Source organism: Juglans microcarpa x Juglans regia, chromosome 7S (genome assembly GCF_004785595.1).
Source record: "Juglans microcarpa x Juglans regia isolate MS1-56 chromosome 7S, Jm3101_v1.0, whole genome shotgun sequence".
In the NCBI taxonomy this organism is placed as follows: Eukaryota; Viridiplantae; Streptophyta; class Magnoliopsida; order Fagales; family Juglandaceae; genus Juglans; species Juglans microcarpa x Juglans regia.
Window position 1 is genome coordinate 15,858,479 of NC_054607.1, and position 20,823 is coordinate 15,879,301.

General features: G+C 36.0%; 2 protein-coding genes across 3 annotated transcripts; one reads left to right on the forward strand and one right to left on the reverse strand.

Moving 5' to 3' along the window:
• Positions 1 to 11,378: 11,378 nt before the first annotated feature.
• Positions 11,379 to 12,464, reverse strand: LOC121241356 (senescence-specific cysteine protease SAG39-like). Its single transcript, XM_041139092.1, has 2 exons — positions 12,032 to 12,464; positions 11,379 to 11,960 (listed from the first exon to the last, which is right to left on the reverse strand). Exons 1-2 carry the CDS (start codon positions 12,462 to 12,464, stop codon positions 11,443 to 11,445), a joined length of 951 nt encoding a protein of 316 aa, XP_040995026.1. The 3' UTR covers positions 11,379 to 11,442.
• A 3,297-nt stretch (positions 12,465 to 15,761) lies between these two features.
• On the forward strand, positions 15,762 to 17,929 carry LOC121241662. Of its 2 annotated transcripts, none has more exons than XM_041139528.1 (2): positions 15,762 to 15,895; positions 17,438 to 17,929. In XM_041139528.1, the coding sequence occupies exons 1-2, from the start codon at positions 15,767 to 15,769 to the stop codon at positions 17,684 to 17,686; spliced, it is 378 nt and encodes a 125-aa protein (XP_040995462.1). In that variant the 5' UTR covers positions 15,762 to 15,766; the 3' UTR covers positions 17,687 to 17,929. The 2 variants fall into 2 exon arrangements, with proteins under 2 accessions (XP_040995462.1, XP_040995463.1); XM_041139529.1 differs by lacking the exon at positions 15,762 to 15,895 and adding an exon at positions 15,914 to 17,273 and having other exon boundaries at positions 17,327 to 17,929.
• The last annotated feature ends 2,894 nt before the right edge of the window (positions 17,930 to 20,823 follow it).

Consider the following 20,823-nt stretch of genomic DNA (forward strand, 5'->3'; position numbering starts at 1 on the left):
TGTTTCTCCCCTAACATCAACTACTTACCTCTCAGCAAAGGTTTATGCAGATTCACAGCAATCCTCACTCGCATGCATCTTCCCCATGCACGTCCATCTGCTTCAATATCTACCCTAATAACATGTCCGATGGAAGCTGCAAACTATTCCCCGAAATCTTCTGTCATGGTGGCTAGGGGAAGATTGTGGAGCTGAACCCAGAATGGTTCAAAATCAAACTTTATTGTGTTAATGGAAACTGTTTCGTCAACTTCTAGCAACGTGAAAAGGTGTCTATCGAAAAACCAAGGACAACCACTTAGAACCTTCTCTTTACTTACCAGGTTCTAAAACTCGATCAAAAAACATTGTTCTCCCAGTTCCTTAAACCTAACCCACCCTTCCAACCTCCAAACTTGTGACATTGTGGTCCTGAAAGCTTCATTGTTAATGCCCTTCTCGGACAACGACCTCCTAACAATGCAGTGTTCTCCCCTTCTATCTTTCTCCTTTGATGACTCCTGTTTGACATGGAAGAACGAACTTTCTTCCTGTGATAAGTGTAGTCTCTCCTAGCGTTTTGCCAAGTCCTCTGCCTCCATTAGATCCTAGCTCCAAAATGATAACAAAACTAAGCTCACAGGGTGTGAGACGTAAACCTTTGAGCACAAAGGCACTGGAACCTCACACTTCCTCTAGGGAAAGGAAGGCACTATATACTTTAGTTATTATACATTAGTAACTTAGTCGATTAGTATTACATGTTATTATATTTATATATTAGTAATTTATTGTTACATGCTAGTAATATTGTAATAGTATGATGTTTACATATATTAAACTATTATTAGTCAATTTTAGTCTATATATATTATAGTATAAATATATTATTTAATAATAATGAGCTCATGCTAGTATAGTATGGAGTTTAACTAACTATATAAAATATAGTTATATAAAAATCTTATGATTAATATATAAAAAAATACATATATATTTATAATAAATATAATATCAGTGTCGGAGTCGGAGGGCAAAGTCGGAGTCGGATCGGAGCAGAGTCGGAGTCGGTTCAACTCCACCTCCAACTCTGACTTCTCAGGGAAAAAAACCTCCTGCTTTGACTCTGAGGGGAGTCGGAATTGGATTTTTGGATTTTTGCTCAGCCCTAAGCTGAGTTAAGTTCTCTATGAATAGTAGTGAGTTGAGATGGTAGAGTGAGTTCTGTGGGGCTCACCTAAGATGAGTTTAAATGTGTTTGAATTTTAAGATGAATTTAGATGTATTTATGAGAATTTGAAAAAGGTTGTGGGTCCCACATGTAAAGAGGTATTGAGATGAAAAAAGTTGTGGGTCTCAAGTATAAAGAGGTTTTGAGTTGAGATGAGTTTAGTGATTTGAAAGTTGGGTGTTTGGATATTAAAAGAGGTCTAAATCTTAACCAAGCACAGCTGAGCTGAATGCAGTCAAGGAACCAAACGAGCCCTAACTCTTTGAAGTACACTAACAGAACCCACCTTCCTCGATACTTCTCCTTCATCTCATAACTGAGCTTGAGAAAATCCTAGGTCAGGTGAGCCTCGTTACAACTTCTCCCCCTACAAAACACCTTGCCCACAAGGTAAGGGAAGTCTTCTCTAAGCTTCGAATACATCTCCCAAGTGGCTTCATTTGCTTCTTGTCCCTGCCAATGCACCAAGAGATTGGCTTTGACTCTGTTTCTAGATGTCACCATACGGCGAGCTCGGATCTCTTTTGGCTTTGGTTGAAGGACTCCATCATCATCTGGAATGGCGGTTGTAGAAGACCCCAGTTTCTTTTTAAGCAATGAAACATGAAAAGTGGGGTGAATCTGAGTGGAAGATGGTAGATCCAAGCGGTATGCAACCTTCCCTACCTTTGTAATATCTGAAATGGCTCAAAGAATTTTGGGGCTAGTTTGTTGCTGCAACGAAGAGCCATCATGGCTTGTTTGTATGGTTGAGCCTAAAGTATACCCACTCACCCTCGAAAATTCCTTTTCCTTCCTTCTTAAGTCAGCGTACCTTTTTATTCGGTCTTGGGCTTTTTACAGGTTGTGCTGGAGCAGATGGGAGATCTTGTCACAATTTTGGAGGTGTTCTTCTACAGTGGCTACCCTAGTAGTGCCAGGTATATATTCTAACCATCGGGGAGGGGGTAACCATATAATGCTTTGAAGGGTGACAATTTGGTTGATACGTAAGGAGTGGAATTATACCACCACTCTGCAAGTGGTATCCAAGATACCTAGTCCCTTGGTCTGTCTCCTGAAAAGCAACTCAACAAGTTTTTGAGTGTCTTGTTTACAACCTCTGTTTGCCCATCAGTTTGAGGGTGATAGGTTGTACTCAATGCCATTTGGACCCCTTGTAAACTAAACAACTCTTGCCAAAAATTGCTTACGAATGTCTTGTCTTTATCCGAGACTATTGAGAGAGGGAGACCATGTAACTTAAATATATGATTGAGGAACAAATTGGCTATTGCCTTGGCAGTTTATGGGTGTTTGAGGGGAGTTATGTGACTGTACTTCGTAAGCCTATCAACTACCACCCACAAGTTGTTAAACCCCCTAGAGTTAGGAAGGCCTTCCATGAAGTCCATGGTTATATGTGTCCAGGGTTGTGTGGGTATTGGGAGGGGCTGTAGTAACCCACTTGGGAGGGTGTTGGAGGACTTAACCCTTTGACAGAGGTCACAACCTCTGATAAATTGCTTAACATCACTTTTGAGACTTGGCCAGTAAAAATCCATCCTCACTCTTTGTATGGTCTTATCGAAACCTGAGTGACCACCCCACAGGCTACTGTGGCCCAACTAAAGTAGCTGAGTCTTAAACTCTGAATTATGAGGAATGTACAACCTCTGTTTGTATAGAAGTAGATCTGCCCTCATTGTGTACTTAAGACCCAACTTATTTTCTTTGAAAAGGGAAATTAGGGCTTGTACCTTAGTGTCAGTAGTACAGGCAGCCTTAAGGTCCTCCAGCCAGTCTATCGTTGGAAATGAGATTAACATTAAGGTTTCTTCCTCAATCTAGTCCTTCCTAGACAAGGCATCAGCAGCTCGGTTCTTTGTCCCCTTCTTGTATTCCACCACAAAGTCGTAACCCAGCAATTTAGAAACCCATTTATGCTGCATCGGGGTTCCCACTCTTTAGTCTAGGAGGTTTTTTAGGCTTTGTTGGTCGGTATTAATCTTAAAGTTTCACCTAATAAATAGGGTCTCCATTTCACTACAGTAGTCACCAATGCAAAAAGTTCATTCTCGTAGGTGGATAGGTGTAGAGTCCTTCCCTTGAGTGCTTGGCTGAAATATGCAATAGGCTTCCCTTGTTACATTAAAATAGCCCCGATGGCCATAGTTGAAGCATCACACTTAATGGTAAATGATGATGCAAAATCTAGTAATACTAGTAGTACCAGGGGCAAGAGACAACTTCCTTCAATTTGTGAAAAGCCACTTTTGCTTCATCACTCCATTGGAAGTAGTCTTTCTTTAATATTCTGGTTAGCGGACCTGCAATTCTCCCATAGCCCTTAACGAACTTTCTATAGTATCCCAGTCAACCTACAAAATCCTCACAAGGCTTTGATAGACCCACGAAGGGGCCAGTCCTTCATGGCTTGTAATTTCTCTAGGTCTGCCCGAACAGTGGGCAGAAATTAAGTGCCCTAGGTAGGATATCTCCTTCTAAGATGAGGGTATTTTTGTAAAGTAATGTTACTTTTATAAAGAGTTTTACAAAATTACCCCTCATTTAACATATTATTGTGAAATGTGTTGTGAAAAATGTTGTGTATAAATCATTTTTATTTTAAAAATATGGCTAACAGTAAGGTCACACAGAAATGGGTTTTGTGTTGGATATGAGGTTGATGGAATGGTCATGGGTTCAGGTGGGGGGGTAGGCCTTTAGGTTCTGCAAACACTTCCGGGTACTGTTTTAGTAACGTTTGAATGGCTGCTGGTGTTTAGCAATTTTGTTCTCCAATCTGGGTGTTTTCACTCTCCAAGACATGTAAGACTATTCCCCTCTTCTCCAATTTATTAAACTTGTTTAAAGAGCCTTCCTCAATCAGTTTGGTGGTTGCCATACCTTGCAACTGCATTGTTTTCTCCTTCATAGACAATTTCATTGTTAGTTTTTGGAAATCCCACAAAACAGTTCCCAACTCTTGTAGCCAATGGATCCCGAGCACCATATCACAGCCTGCTAACTCTAGCATGTGTACTTCTACTGTAAAAATGGTACCTTGAATTTTAACACACACTCCCTTACAGTTTCCTTCACTTGAAAGCACTTCCCCATTAGCCACCTTCACTTTAACTGTTTCCGCCTGATTAATTAACTTGATCTAACACTGCTGGGTCCAGAAAGTTGTGAGTAGACCCAGTGTCTATTAGGATTGTTACCCATTGAGGTCCAATCTTCCCCATCACACTCATGATCTTTTGGTTTTGGGATCCTGTTAAGGCATGGAGGGATATTTCTGGATTTATTGGGCTGTCTAGTTCCATTTTGGATATCCTTGGTTCATCACTCTCAACAATCGGTTCCTCACTAGTCCCTTCATTTTCTGATTCAAACAAAACCTCTTCTAGCAGGTAAAGCTTGGGATTTTGGCATTTATGCCCCAAGGTCCACTTCGAGTCACAGTAATAGCATAACCCATTGTCTCTCTTTTCCTTCATTTGGTTTTGGTTTATTTTATGGATCTGTAGGTTCAGTTTGGGAATGGTTTTGGAGGGTTCACTAATGGGTAGGCTAGGTTTTTTAGTATACCCGGGTCAAGTGAGTATACAAGGCTAGATCTATTATGTTTCTTGGACAGGTTCAAATTTTCTTCTTGTATTTTAGCTAGACTATAGGCAGTAGTCAAGCTTGGTGGGTTAAACATTCTAATGGGTAATCTAATCTCATCCTTCTGACCACTAAGAAAATAACTTAGTTTATACTGATTTGATAAACCCTTCAGTCTATTTGATAGTGATTCAAATTTATCTTTGTATTCCTCTACTATGCCACTTTGTCTCAAACGAGTAAGAGACTCCATCGGGTTATCGTATGCATTTGGGCCAAATTTGGCAAGTAATGCTTTAGTAAGAGAATCCCAATCGACTATTTGCCCTGACTCTTCCCAATCTTGAAACCAGATTAAGGCCTTACCATCCATATGAAATGAAGCTAACTTTACTTTGTGTTGTGGCAAGATGTTATGGAAAGCAAAAAATTGATGTACCTTGTAGATCCACCCAGCTGGATCCTCTCCATGAAAAGTGGGAAAATCAAGTCTCACAGTCCTTGTCTGCGCATCACCCGCAGGCCTCGGGTTCCCTTCATCTTCGTTGGAGTGTAGTCCAAATGATGACCCTCCAAGGCTTTGATTGTGACTTCTGCTCTGCAGCTCACCCGTTATCACTCTCAACTGTTGCAACATTGTATCAATTTGCCATTTTAGGGCTAACATTTTAGTCTCTAGGGTTTTATATTGGGAATATGTTGTCTTCTTTAGGGCATTACGCCCATCTTGTAATTCCTTGAGCCTAGTGCCTTCTGCCATGGTATGTAAAAAGGATACTCCAGAATATCACAGGACGTGTCTCTAGATACCACTTTTGTTACACACCAGAGAAATCTTAGAATATTAGGGTTTTGCTCTCTTCGAGTGGAGCTCTCCAGAAATAAGAGAATGGATAGGAAGAGAGAGAAATTAGGTAAAGACAAGGAAATTGTAATTGTCATTCAGGATACCTTAACCAAGGACACTAACCAGTGTATATGCTGTTAATTTCTAACGAAAACAACAAAACAAAAGAAGGCCATAAAGGCCAAAACCAAACCAAGGTTAAAAGCCAGTCCAACATAATTAGAAATGCAAATAACATGATTGGCCCAAGGGAACATGCTCCCGGCCCAAATTAACCCAAATCCTAAAAGTGCATTAAAAAGGCTCCTACAATAAGATCCCAAGCCCGTGACGGTTGACCCGGCCCACAAACATCCATTTTAGTTGAACTTAACTCTTCCAAGTACAGTGACAGGACCCATCTTCCTCGATACTTCTCCTTCATCTAAGAAAATCCTAGGTCTGTTGAGCCTCGTTATATCGATCACTTTGAATCGGGGAGTTTCGAAAATGCAATGGACTAAGACAACGTCTATTCTGGATCTCCAAGGCTGGTCTGCCACGGGGTGGAGTTGAGGGAAATGAAATGAGAGGAGAAGTTTATAAATAGTAGTCAAATAATCTGTAAATAGTATTAAAATAATTTAAGTTAAAATTTTATTTAATTTTAGAAAAAAAGAGAAAAAAATTCAAATAAAAATATTATAAAATTAAAATATTGTTATTAATTTTTTAATATAATTTTTATTTTAGGATTTAAAAAAATTTAAATTATTTTTTGTGTTTTGTTTAGAAGTTTGGAAAAATTATAATGATTAGGTAATGATTAGATAAAAAAATTAAAGATTTAAAATTAAAAAGTGTTTGTGTTTAAGTGATGCTTAAAAAGAAATTTATTAGAAATTCTAAGATGAGATCAGTTATGTTTTCCAAAAAATTCTTTCGTTTAATTTTTTTAAATGACTTTTATTTATCTAGTTTTATTTTATTTTTATCATTTTACAATTATTTATTTTTTAGAATTTTTTATTCTTTTTTTTTTTTTTGTATTATGTTCTAATATTTTTAACATTTTGAAGCTTTTTTATATCTTTTTTATATAATTTGTTGTTTTCGTTCTTTATTTGAATCATATGCACAAATTAAATGTCGATTTTGTTCTAAAAAAAAATAGGTTGCTTCATTATGTTAAATTTTGTGAGTGTTCCTTTTTTAATGATACTTTTTATTTTATTGTGACCGTTTACAAAAAAATGTATATAAAAGAAGGAATTATTTAATTAAAAAAAGGTAAATAAATATGTTTTATTGATTAGAAATAAAAACAAAGATTTCAGAAAATATATAAAACTTGACATTTCAAAGAACAAAAGAAAAAACCACAATTATGTAGTTTGAGTAATGCTTAGGATACAGTCCTATGGTATGCGAAATCGATGCATTTCCTTTCAAAATAAGTAGGGTCCACTTGTGGGTCTCAAATTTAGCCATTATTTTCAAAGGGAGTGCGCGTGACTTCCACAACCCATTTCGTCGCAGCTAAAGCAAACACAGTCAACTCTTGAAAATTGACAATTCATGAGACTTGAGAAGTTTAACAAGGGTTGGGGGAGTTGAAAGCAAAAGGTCTATGCCATATATTTGTATAAGGATTGGTTTTCTAGTCACAATATATCTCACATGCATCAAGAGTGATGTATATTTGTATAAGACTAATCATAGGTTGTGAATCTTATGTATGTTGGTAATTGACAGTAACCTTCATCAAATATTACTGTTAAAATAAAAACATTTAGTGGCAAAAGAGAGGTTTGTAACATATTTAGGGACATCATATGGGAGTTAAGAGTTGGGTATATCTCTGTTGCTATTACAATTGTTGCCTTACTGAAATAACAGTGGCATTTTATGAAATCTATTTATTTTCTCATTTTGTTGTTTGCTTATGGGACAAAATCTTGTGAGAGCAATGCGAAAGTCGTTGAGGTAATTATGCCTACTTCTAGTATAGGATTTCTTCTATGTTACATCTTTTTATGATTCTTTAACTGGAGAGTTACTGGACAGTAGATAAGACACTTTTGAGGGAAGGGCTTAATGCTTACGATTTGTTAGGTATGTTGTATCAAATGTCACAACATCCCCAAAATACACACACCTGCTTTGCTACATGCATTGGCCCAAAAAATATTTTGTAGTCTTCCATAGTCATCCAAATCTATCAACAAGTAAAATCTCTCATTCTTATACTGCATTCTCTCAAAATACCCATGAAGTGCATCACCACCTCCTTTAACAAGTCTAAGGTGTCAGGCTTTGTCAATATAATTTCGTACATATTTCTCAACAAATGAAAGTTTCTCGAATCCACCAGCCTTGACAACCAATGTGCCAAAAATTTTAGCCATACCTATGCCTACTTTGTCATTAATGTCTGGCTGCCTCTTGACAGAATCATCAGTAGCTCGATACATCTAAAGAATCTTGCCTTTCTTGGACTTACATCTAAATAATTTTCATTATATCCACCCAATATTTTGTCAACCCAACCACTAGATTGATTTTAAGGTTCATTAATGTCTAGCTGCCTCTTGATAGAATTATCAATAGCTCGATGACATCTAAAGAATCTTACCTTTCTTGGACTTAGGTCATGGCTGTGTGCATTCTCAACAATACTTATTCGCAACACCCCACCAACCAAGATTGCATTGATCTTCACCTTACAATCAATCTTCATTATCGAGCGTGGTTTAGCGAGGTTGGAAGTATGATTCCTTTTCTTACCACCACGAGCACAACCAAGTGTTACATATCTAACACTCTCATCATGATCCATTTTACTTCGTTGTGTCATTATGCAAAACCCAGCCTGTTTTCCATATTTCTTACAGTACTCAATGAGTTCCTACTCAGTTTTAAAAAAATCCCAACCATTGGCTTTGAAACCACCCCCTCATCATTTCCTGGTGTTGGCTCTAACGCCTCCTCATCATCATTAGAGCTCGGCATTGGCTCTAATACCTCCTCATTAGCATTCCCTGACGTTGACTCTAATACCTCCTCATCTACATGTTTCTCTCTCACATTTGGAGTATTCGGATAAGTACTGCTTTTAGAAGAAAACAACGCTCGTCTAGTAGATGAGGTGGGTTCAGCCACCTCGTTCGTTTGATTGCTTTTGCTATTTCTTTCCATCCTATTCATAACAAAAAAATTCATGGGATCTAGTTCTTTCACACATACTCTCTTTGTAATAATAAAGATGAGAAAAAATTAATGTGGGATATGATGACCATAGAAAAAATGTTGGACAAGAGAGACAAGTAGGTATTGAAAACGGAATTTACAAAATATCTATCTAATTCATATGCATAAGTATTGAAATGAGATTGTAGATCATGTCATGGGAATAAAACACTTGGATTCACACTTCACCCAACCACTTTTGCGTCCGTATCATACACCAATTACCATATAAGTTTACCGCGCCTTATCATATATATATATGCCAAACCAAAAGAAATGCCAAAAAAAAAAAAATAAATAAATAACGGAAAAATGAAGGTTCACCACACTTGAATTCAAGCTTCACCAAACCACTTTTGTGTCTGTATAAAATCACAATGTCAATATAAATTTACAGAATAATATTCATTATATCCTATATATATATATATATATATATATATATAAATCTGCAGAACCAAAAGAAATGCAAAAAAAATTAACAGAAAAACAAAGGTTCACCACACTTGGATTCACTTCACCCAACCACTTTTATCTCTGTATAAAATCACAATGCCCATATAAAATTACCAAAGAATTTTCATTATATCCTATATATATATATATATATGCCAAATAAAAGATATGAAAAAAAATTAACAAAAGAATGAAGGTTCAAAGGTTTTACGTGGTCGGCGAGTGACGATGGTGGAGGAAAAGATCACGCCGACTTTGGCAGAAGGAGCTCGAATCGAATAGAGTCGGGAAGAAATATGAAACTTGTTGCTTGCCGAGTGATACACGAGGAAGCCGGTGGTTGAGGAGGGCCACGGTGGTGGAGGTGGCCAACAATGGTGGAGGACAGAGATTGAAGATTGGCCGACGGTGTTGGACAAAAGAGACACTAGAGAGAGTTCTGTCGAAGAGAAGGAGAGAGATGAACTGAAGAGAATAGCTAGAGAGAGGGAAAATGGACTCAGGATCATTTATGTCATTTGACCAAAACTATAGGAAAAATTACAAAAAAGATCCATTTCATGCACATGCTGGCCCCTAATGAGGACTGTACGTAGACGTACTCTAAACCAAATATGAGAAAGAGTGTTGTATTTCTAAGAATCTTTTAAGATTCCGTTATATTCTTGGATATCTGATTATCAAATATTACATCTTTGGAATGTGAGTGTCCAAGAAAATATTAGATTCTCCAAACCAAATGCCCCAACCCCCTTTTCCTAGCTTCCTCTCTCGACTCTATCTTGTTGGTTCATTCCTCCTTGTCAATGGTGTAGTAACTAGCAGATAGGGCATTGCCCCGCAGAAGATAATCTTTCCACAGAGAGAGAGAGAGAGAGAGAGAGGAGCAAGAGGAGGAGGAGAAGAAGAAGAAGAAGAAGAATTTAAATGAAATGAGACGGTTTTGATGCCAATAAATCTCAAACAACGATATGCTACCTCTTCTTGTTATGCTTCAATTTTGTTGGCTTACACTTCCTACTTGATGGTGAGCCCTATCATCTTTAGAATTTTCTTCGAAATCACTTGTTCAGTTTATAAATTGTAAATGAATAGAGAATCAACTGTCAGTTGTAATTTGAAATCTAGTAGTTGGGTTGAAAAATATTGGGTGGATTGGTGATGTTGGTTCGGTTGTTTAATTTGGTTTGATTCTAATTAATTTTAAGCTTATGGTTTCATGTTCATTTATTAGTATTGAACAACTACTTTTAATAATACAATTGGTACATATGAGAAATTAATGAGATGATAATAATATTAGGTTTCTTGTTAAATATGTTACAAGACAAGAAGAATTGAATGATTTTAGCAAAGAAGAAAAAATGTAGGTATTATGATTAACTTCAACAAGATTAGCGGATAGATAATAATGATAAAAAAAAGATAGTGCAAGAGCAAGATGATATTTTCATAATTTGGTAAATGAAGTATCTATAATATGAACTAATAAACTTGAGAGAAAGGCCTCGTTTATTTTCATAACACTTCTCAACTCATTTCATCTAATCATTACAACTTTTTCAAATTTCCGCACAAAACAAAATAAACAATTCAACTTTTTCAAATCTAGAAACAATAGTAATATTAAAAAAATATATTCTAACAATATTTTATTCAATTTTTAATTTTAATCTCAACTCATTTTATATGCGAAAACAAACCAGGCCTTAAACTCTTACCCATGATTCAGTTGTGAAAGGGACTTAAATTCTTATCCATGATCCAGTTATGAGAGGGAAGAGGAAGATGAAATTAAATTCTTACTGATAAATCGAGGTATGAGTGGAAGTTAAACTCTTAATAAGTACGGTCTTTCCAAGCCTTGGTTTTTTTTTTTTTTGTGATATGGTATTCCTCCACCACGAATAAGGGGATTTAAAATGAGCAGCGCATAGACTCTGAGCAACAGAAATTGAGGGGATTTAAAATGAGCAGCGCATTATATTTATATGTGGTATAGTCGACTATGACATTGATTATAGTTTCTAAACTTATGCGGTTGGATAAGAGGCCTGCATTGCTATACCACATAGGCCTTCCTCTGCATCAATATCTCTTTGCATCCTTATGTACCCTTGTTCACCCCATTCTGTACCCATGAGTTCTTCACTAGCCAATACTTGGTCCCGTCATTGGTGATCCCGTAACCAACAGCGGTAACACCATGGTCTAGGCTAGTGCCACACTCTCCAGTAAAAATACCACTTGAATAGAATTGGAAATCAGAACCTTCAGCATCTATGGCAACAGAAACTGGTTGATTAGCTACAGCTTTAAGAAGTGCTTTTTCGCTATTGGCTGGCACATCTTCATATCCATTTATCTTGGCAGCATGGTTGGATTCTTCCTTTGTGTTGCAGGTTCCATCAACACCCTTGTAAGGATAGTTGGCTTCTGTAGTGAGGCCTTGATTATGTTGGATGAATTGGAATGCATTATCCATCAAACCGCCACCACAGCCTTGGTCAATTCCTTTAATGTCACAGTCTACCAACTCTTGCTCAGACAAAGAGATTAATTTACCAGTTGATAGCTTGGTAATTCCTTCCATGGCTGCCACTGCTGAAAATGCCCAGCAGCATCCTACATTTCATCACAAGAAAGAGTTAAGAATCTTACAATGAGTATAGATCATTTCAAAATTAGGCACTTACCACATTGGCCTTGGTCTTTGATGGGTGTTACTGCTCCTTTCTTTCTCCAGTCCATTACAGAAGGCAACACAGTTACATTTTCATATTTAAAAGAAGAAGCTTGTGTCGAGCATTCATGCCCCATGAATCTATTTCGCGTGGCTACGAACTCTTCATTTGTAAGATCTGCAAATTGGTTGATTCCTAACTTGTATGGCTTGTTTGCTGCACCATTAAATGATTCTATGTATGCCGCATTTTCTTTGAATATTTTGAAACGCTTCTCTTTCTCATAAGTGTCCTCATATATACGCCCATAACGAGCCATCCACTGCTCATACTTCTCATGCATTCCTATATCCTGGAGGGTGCGAGCGGCAGCTTGAGAAGCCAAAGCTCCCAAAGTGAGGATCAAAGCCAAACAAATGATTTGCCCATGGTTAGTGAGCCCCATGATTTGTATTGTTGCAGCTAAGATTTGATGAATTGAATGAGTTACCGGCATACCTACTCCAGAGGTTTATATAGAGATAATCCTCCTGGAATTGCATGCCAATCTATGGTAACACTAGAGGAGGGGACTTGCTCATCATCGTGCTCGAGAGAATTTCTTGATTTAGATCCATAAAACTATCTAATTTGTTTAATTTTCAATTGCCATTTTGGAGTTTCTTGTTACACACTTGTCTCTTTATGATCATATTGGTCTATATTTGTAAGGGTCAAATCGTAAAGGGATATGTGCTATGGTTGATAGCAAACAGTCTAGCATTTTGTAATTGTACTTGGGGCTTTCCCCTGTCAAATCATACCAAAATGGTCTCACCGCAACGTTTCATTGGTGTATGAAAGAAAAGTTGGAACACAAATAGACACAACGTTGGATAAACGATGTATATATGACAATTATTTAATACACTAAAACACTAGGAGCTGATTTATCTATTGTCGTATGTCAACATCATTCTAAAAGCTTTGAACTTCCACCTTACCATGAGCATACTGAAGCCTCAAAACTATTCCATCTAAACTGTATATATAACTTCTTTAATAAGTGGTCGATTTTCAGAATTTGGTAGCATATTCCCAACATATTGGCTTCAAACACCCAAATTTATTTTACGAGGTTAATTGACAAAAAATCAAGACATCCTTAAACTAAAATAATGTGATGGTTTTCAAAGTAAGAAAAATAAACTTTCTTAAAACTTCAAACGAAAGTACTCTGTTTGGTTGTTGAACTAAATTCAACTCATCTCAAACTAATCATTGATGGGACCCATTACTTTTTCAACTTCTCATAAAAATGTTAAACTCATCTTAACCTACAAAGTTAAACTTATCTTAACTTAAAAAAGTTAAACCAATCTCAATGGGACGCATAAAATATTACTATTCACAACTCAATTCAAGTCAAGTCATCTCAACATCCAAATATTTAGGAATTGGTTTAGTTTAGGAAGATGGTTTAATTTTGGGGACAAAAGCTTCTTTATATTTTCTGATGTATTGTTTAGTTTTGGGGACAAAAGATGGTTTAGTTGTCTCCCGTTAAAGCTATTTATGGGGATGCATTGTTGATTTTTCTCTTCATTATAGAAAATATTTAGGACAGATAACTATATGGGATCTCAATCTTTTTCACAAAGACATCCAAAATCATAAATCTAAATCTTATTTATTTTCTTCTGTTTATTGAACTCAAAGAAATATTTGTTTTGTTTGAACCTTATGAATAAAAGTAAATAAGTATGTAGAGCCCATGCATAGGTCAAGTGGGTTGAGTTTATTTCATTTAGAAAGTACGTAATAAGAACAACGCTTATAAATATGAGATTTTCAAACTCTAGCCAATTTAAAGATGTAAATCTATCTTAGATTACTATTAAGTCATATAAGACTACCTGACTAACGTAGTTAAACACTCAAATTATTTGAATACTTAGACAGTAATACTATATACAAGTCTCAAATATACAATCCTTATATAAAAATGTGGGTCCCATTAAGAAAAATTAATTTTTTTCACACTTTTCCATTGTGGGGTCTCTTTTTTTTTTTTTTTTTTTTTTTTTTTAATAAAAGGCTATTGCGAAACTTTTACATTTGAGATTTGTATCTAGTATTACTTAACTCTACTAGATCATATTGATGTCTATCTAGTAGTACTTATTACATGAATTCAATATCTCTAGTGAAATAATATCATATTAAAAACATTACGTTACTAAAGAATAAGCTTTACATTGCCGCCACCCAAATGTTTTGAGGTTGAGAGATAGTTTGAGGTTGAGAGGTAGCTTGAGGCTGAGACGTAGGTAATTGAACTGAATCTTCATAAAACATTGAGTTTATATCTCTCTTACCATACTCGTTACATTTATGGGTACTTAGTATTTTGTCTTCATATTTTTATCATATTACTTTTTTGATTTATATTTGTGAAGTTTGTTTAATGTACCCAATTAATTTCCTCTTGACTTAATCATATGGACAACAAGATTGACTAGTTAGAATGAAATCTCTTGTTTGATAATGAAATGGTACAAAATCTCAAATAAAATTGTATATGATAGACAATTTCCATACGGTAATGAATATAAAAAGAAGAAAACCTTACTTTTCTTGTCCAGCATTGAAACCTACTTAGTCTTACTGTGATAACATTTGAATCATTTGCATTTAATTTTCTTATTGTCTAGGTAAGCCCAGTTTGGGGATATCAATATGTAAGGTGCATTCCCTGCTCAGAAGGGATCTATCGAAATACACTAGAAACTTCAGCTTTCTTATTCATTCTTCTTCTTCTTTGTTGGAGGTGTTTCCCTCAAAGTGGGCAATCCTCAATGTATTTGATCAAATACTTTAGAAGTGTTAACAATTGATATCAGAGTAAAAATCACATTACGAGTTCAAGTTACGGAGGAGGCGACTTATAGATTAGATTAAAATGTCTTGTTACTATATATGAGTATAGTGTTAAATCATTGAATACATGAGTAAAGTCACCAAAAGAAAAATCTAGGTTGGCACTCAACCGGAGTGGATCTCCGACATCCTAGAGTTGTGTTGGTCTGTAGCCACTTCTGCAGCGGGACCAAAGATGGCGGCATGCCACCTCAAATGGGGTGGTTGGATTGCCTTCTTCTAATTTTTAATTTTGAATTTAGGATATTAACGTATGAAATTTGGTTTAAGTGTGTATATATTACTATTAATTACCCCACCCCCGGGATGCGCAAGCGGGGGGTGCCGAGGGTCATCCACCCCCTCCCCCCCACGCCCATTTCAATAGTGTCTATGGCCCACTAGATCCAAAAATTATTCTTAGGCCCAAAAGTGACTAAAACACTTTTTTTTTACCTAAATTATAAATTTAAACTTGTAAATATGACCATGATTTAAAAACTAATAATATAGTTTTTAAATTTTCGAGTGCATATTTTATACAAGTTGTAGTGTAGTAAGTGTGACGGACAGGGGCGAGATAGCGGGATGCAGCCCCCGCTGCCCACACCTTTAAGCCTTATTTGGATTCAAAAAGTATTTTATCTCATCTCATATTATTATTATAATTTTTTTAAATTTTCACATAAAATATAATAAATAATTCAATTTTTTCAAATTTAAATTCAATTTTTTAAAATCTCAAAACAATAATAATATTAAAAAATAATATTTTATTTAATTTTTATCTTTTATCTTTCATTAAAACCAAGTCATCGTATCTTTGAATCCAAACGGACTTTACATACCATGGCCAGGGCCCATTATATCATGTCTTGTCTATCCGAAACTCCTCGATTCGAAGTGATTGGTTTCGCTTTGCTGTTTGCTTGCCGAGAAAGGGAAGAGAGAAAAGCGAAACAACTCTTTGATTTACGGGTATGTTAGTGCTCCTTCACTGTCCCAGTACTGTCATCCTATTAGCTCAATTTGATTCGAGAGCTCTGTAATTGTATTTGTTTCCATTGTTCTATTTGATTCTTCATTTTTTCTCCTTGGTTTTCTCCGCTAGGAAGCGGTTTTTCTGGATTTGTGATCCATATTTCGCTTGGGCGTTTGGGGACTGGAATATTGATTTTATTTCTGAACTATTGTAGTCTTTTATTTCCTAATCGAACTATTGTAGTCTAACTTGTCTGATTAATTGTATAATTTGAACACCGACTCCAGTTCTTGTTTCTGATAATCGCGGTTCTGTTAATCCCACTTTTCTGATTGGCTGCTGAGAATTGGTAGGAAACAAGAAGCTATTAAGCGTAATCTTTACAAAAACAGAAAAAAATATTCGTTTAACTTTGTGCCCGTGGATTTGGGTTAATGATGAACCGGGGTTGGTTGAGAATCAAAAGTTTTTTCTGACATTTATTGCTCGAATTTGCATGACGTGCTCTGTTTCTTTGATTTATCAAACTAGGGCTGATACATAGGAATTTTACATGGTGTGTTCTGATTTATCTCATTTCCACTCTCTCTTTTTCTTTTCTTTTTTCAATTTGGATGGAATAGGATTCACTTTTAATGAGAGACTAGTTAATGGATGTGAATCATATCTCCTGCAACTAAAAAAATACTGGTGGTTAGGGCTTAATTTGTTTTAGTTCAGTTCAGTTCAGTGGAATTCTCGCAATTTCAATGCTAACTCGATGGAGAAGTGAATTTTTGCTTGAAAAATGGTTTTACAGTGTATTTCTTGGTCATTGTAACCTTTTTTGTATTTGCCTCATGTTGCGAACGGATTGCCATTATGTGAATCCGTTCTGTATTTCTGTTCATCCTTCTCTCATGTTTTCTTTTTTCACATGCATTAAATGATTTACCTAAATCTCTTGGAAGTGAAGCTCTGATGCAATCTTCTGCTTCTGCAGCTTCTATTTGTAAGCCTTACTCGTGATTTGAAATCTTTGGGTGCCAATGAGTTGTTCATTATAATGAATGTTGGCCAGCAAGCATCTGTGAACGTCAAAGTATTGTGCTCTGAGCATTTTTTTTTTCCTGTCAAGTGCTTAGCTTTGTCAAAAATGCCTTTCTGTCAAAATGCATTATCTTTCTCTGGTTCCTTCATATGTTTCAACCAAAATTTTTAGATGTAACTCTAGGAATCTTGTCAAGGTGGGACTTTTAATAAGAGAATCAATATATCAATACGAGTTCCACATTTATGCAATGGTGTCGAACTATATTGTGGATTGTTGCAATGATATGCAATGGGGTGGTTCCCTCAATGTCATTAACAGCCGTTAACATGAATAGTTAGCTAGATGCAATTATAAATTTGTTTGCTTCTTTGCTTCTTGTATATGTACTTGGCAATGCCTTTGGTGTTTTTTAATAGAATCTTTGGTTAGTTAATAAAAGGAAAGCATTTTGTTTGCTCATGGAATGTGCCTCTTGTTGACTGGTTTATGTATTTGTTTGTTTAAGCTGGAAGTCAGCATGGGAAATCGACCCGTTAAGCAACAAAAAAGGGAAGAGGTACTATTGAAGATTGTGCCTCCTCTGGATCCTGCATATACTCGGTGGCTTGCTCGGGACATTGAGCGGATTCATGGCTATACTCCAAGAAATCCGCGTGCTGTGAAGCCGCCAGAACATTATATTGAATACATGCGCTTGCATGGATGGCTGGATGTGGATTTGGATGATCCCGATCTCGCCCATTTATTCAAGTAATTAATCATGTACTTATCTGAAAAAATCCCAGTTCAAATGTAGCTTAATGTAAAGTACTAGTTGGTTGGAAAGTTGGGAAGGAGATAGGCCTTTGGCTTGTAGAAGTCGGCCAGTTGTAGTTTTGTTTGCTCTATGTGCATTATTACAAGGTGTTCTGAATTCTGATAAAGCTACTGAACAGCATCTTATGCATCTTGTTTCTGAGAAGATACTTTTCATAATTGAAGTCTATCCTTACCAAGAGCCAAAGCTGTTGTGTTTTGACCAAATTAATACAATCAACAAAATGTAGAATTAAAGCATCGTGCTTTGCACGCTGTGTTGAAAAGGAAAGGCTGAGATGAGCAAATTATAGTGTCTTTCCGTGTCATTTTCATGAAGTTATTATTCGAGGACCAGAGGTTAGGTTTGACTCTCCTAATCTCATTCGTTATCACCTTCACATGCAATATTAGATGTAGTGGTGGTAATATGTGATACGATCCGTGAACTCAACACGAATATGATACAAAATTAGCGAGTTTTGGATTGATGTTAATGGGTTCGAGTTAAAACGTGTTGATCCTTTAAGATACGATTTATAAACGAGTCAATAATGGGTCAACCTGCTTAATACGAAATCAATTCGTTTTGACCCGTTTAGAATTTTATTATTGTTAAGTTGTGCAATTATCCAAATATCCTTGTATTGTATTACTATGTTCTACCAATTTAATCAACAAATTGGTTAGTGATTAATAATGAAATAATTTGATAATCAATCAAATACATAAAGTAAATAAAGTGCGTGTTGATGTTGTATTTAGCACGCCCTTGGGCCAGGCCTCGGCAACTCAGGTCTTTAGAGATAAGCCTTGATCAATGCTGTGTGTGAGCCCCTGGCAATGGACCGGTGCGGCTGTACGGTGTTAGTTAGTACATCCTAGGCGATAGACAATATTTAAATGCAAAAAATAAAGAGATGAACACACAGATTTTATGTGGTTTGGTACTAGGCCTACGTCCATGAGAGTTTGGGGAGGGAATATTCTATTATAATAAGCTTGTTTATAGTCTCTTGTAGCCTCTCATTTCTCTCTGTACAATGGAAGCTGTAGAATTATTTACTAGAGAAGAAATTCTCTCTGGAGCTCTCTGGATGAAGAAGAAGTTCCCACAATCGAAAGAAGTCGAAAGATCAGAAGAATGTGAAGAGTGTAAAAGATCTCAGCGTCCAAAAGTGAAGAAGACCACTGCATCTGTAGGTTTCCCTTCCCTTTTATCTTCTGCCCCTCACTTACTTTATGTCACTTCCTTACTTTTCTCTTCTGACACCTTACACCATACTTTATGTCACTTCTCTTCTTTTCCTATGCTGACATTACTTTCTCATGCCTCCTAACACCCTTTGCCTTAGTCCCTTATTGTACCTTCTTGTCCCCTCTCCTTCTCTCATACTTTATTTTCTAGTGAGTCCCCAATGGCTGGGCTTAAGACATTCTATGGATTGGGGAAAAACCCCATTACAGTGCGTTACACTAAATCTGGTTACGAAGGAAAACCTTTTGAAAAACTCCTCAAAGGTAAAACCTTACGAGCCAACCAAAACTAAAAAAATCAATTTTATTATTTGAAAATCAGTTACAAGTAATTCTTAATTACAAAACATTTACTAATTGACTCTCTTACTTGACCTAACAAACGACATGTTTGTCTCTACCTCAGTAGCAGTCAAAATCTCTGGCGATTTTTAAACTATTGACTTCTCTCCTGAACCTCCAGTGGCTAAACTCAATCAATCAAACTCTAACATAGAGTAAGCACGCACTCAATGAGAGAAAGAAGAAAAAGAACTAGAAAATTCTCGAGAGAATTTTCTTACACTCGAGCACTTGGATCATGCTCCAATCTCTCCAAGTTCTGGAAAATATGACCAAAAATATAATTATCCAATCGAAATCTCTATCTTAAATATTCTGATTAGTATTTGATCTATAGTAGGACTCTATTGACGGATTGAGTCTGTTAGAAATTTGAGGCACAATAGGACTCTTTTGACGGAAGGACTCTACTGGGAACAACTCTGCTAATGTGTCTGTTGATACCTGTTGTTAAGTGTTCTCAGCAGATATAGATTTCTTCAACTGGAAAATTCTTGACTTTTTGAACTTCAACTATACACACTCTTGACTTATTCAAACCATTATCTAATAAATTCTTGACATAATTCAAATGTCTATAGATAAAGATAAAATACTTTACATTCATCCAACAAACTTAACAACAAATCTATATCAATCTAGTCACTTAGTCCTATCCGAACTTATCAACTTAGTCACCTAGTTCTAGATTTTTGCATCTACAAGTTGTAATATTGGTATTTCTCAGTATGCTTATGTTTTTATTGTTGGGATTGTAATTTTAGACCTATGCTCATATAATTTATTATTATATGGTTTGTAATATTGGTTTTATTATATGTTAAAATTTGAAAAATATTGATATATATTTTTTAAGATATTGTGGTTATTAATAAATATAGATTTTAACTTTTACGTGAAATTATGTTAATCAGGTCAAATGAATTATGCATTTTAGCTCAAGCCATTTACATGAAACAAACGGGTTTAAATGAGTTTGTCGTATTAACATATTTCTAATTAATTATTAAATGGGTCAAAACAGGTGACATGACATGATCCGTTATCTAAATGAGTTGGTTTAAGATTTGGAAGTTTGATACGTTTAGCTTAACGGGTTGAGTTCAGGTTGACCTATATAGTCGAATGTTCATGACTTGACATAACATGAACACGACCCGAAAATACGATTTGCCACCCCTAATTAGATGGCTGCATGAAGCCCACAGTCCAAGGGAGTGCTTCCATGTCGAGGTGTTCAAACAAAGTCTGGCACAATGTGAATAATATTTTTTTTTAATTAAGATCTTTTTATCTTAAAACAAAAAACTAAGGATACTGGGTACCCACATCCGGCCTACCCAAAACCCAGGCCCAGGCCCCACCACCTGTAACAGGCGGATAGTCTATTTCAGAACCCTATTTCAGATTTCATCCCTATATTGTTATGTAAATTTCTGATTTTAATTTATGTCTTTGATACTTTCATATTTCATCCCTAAATTTTTAGGTAAATTT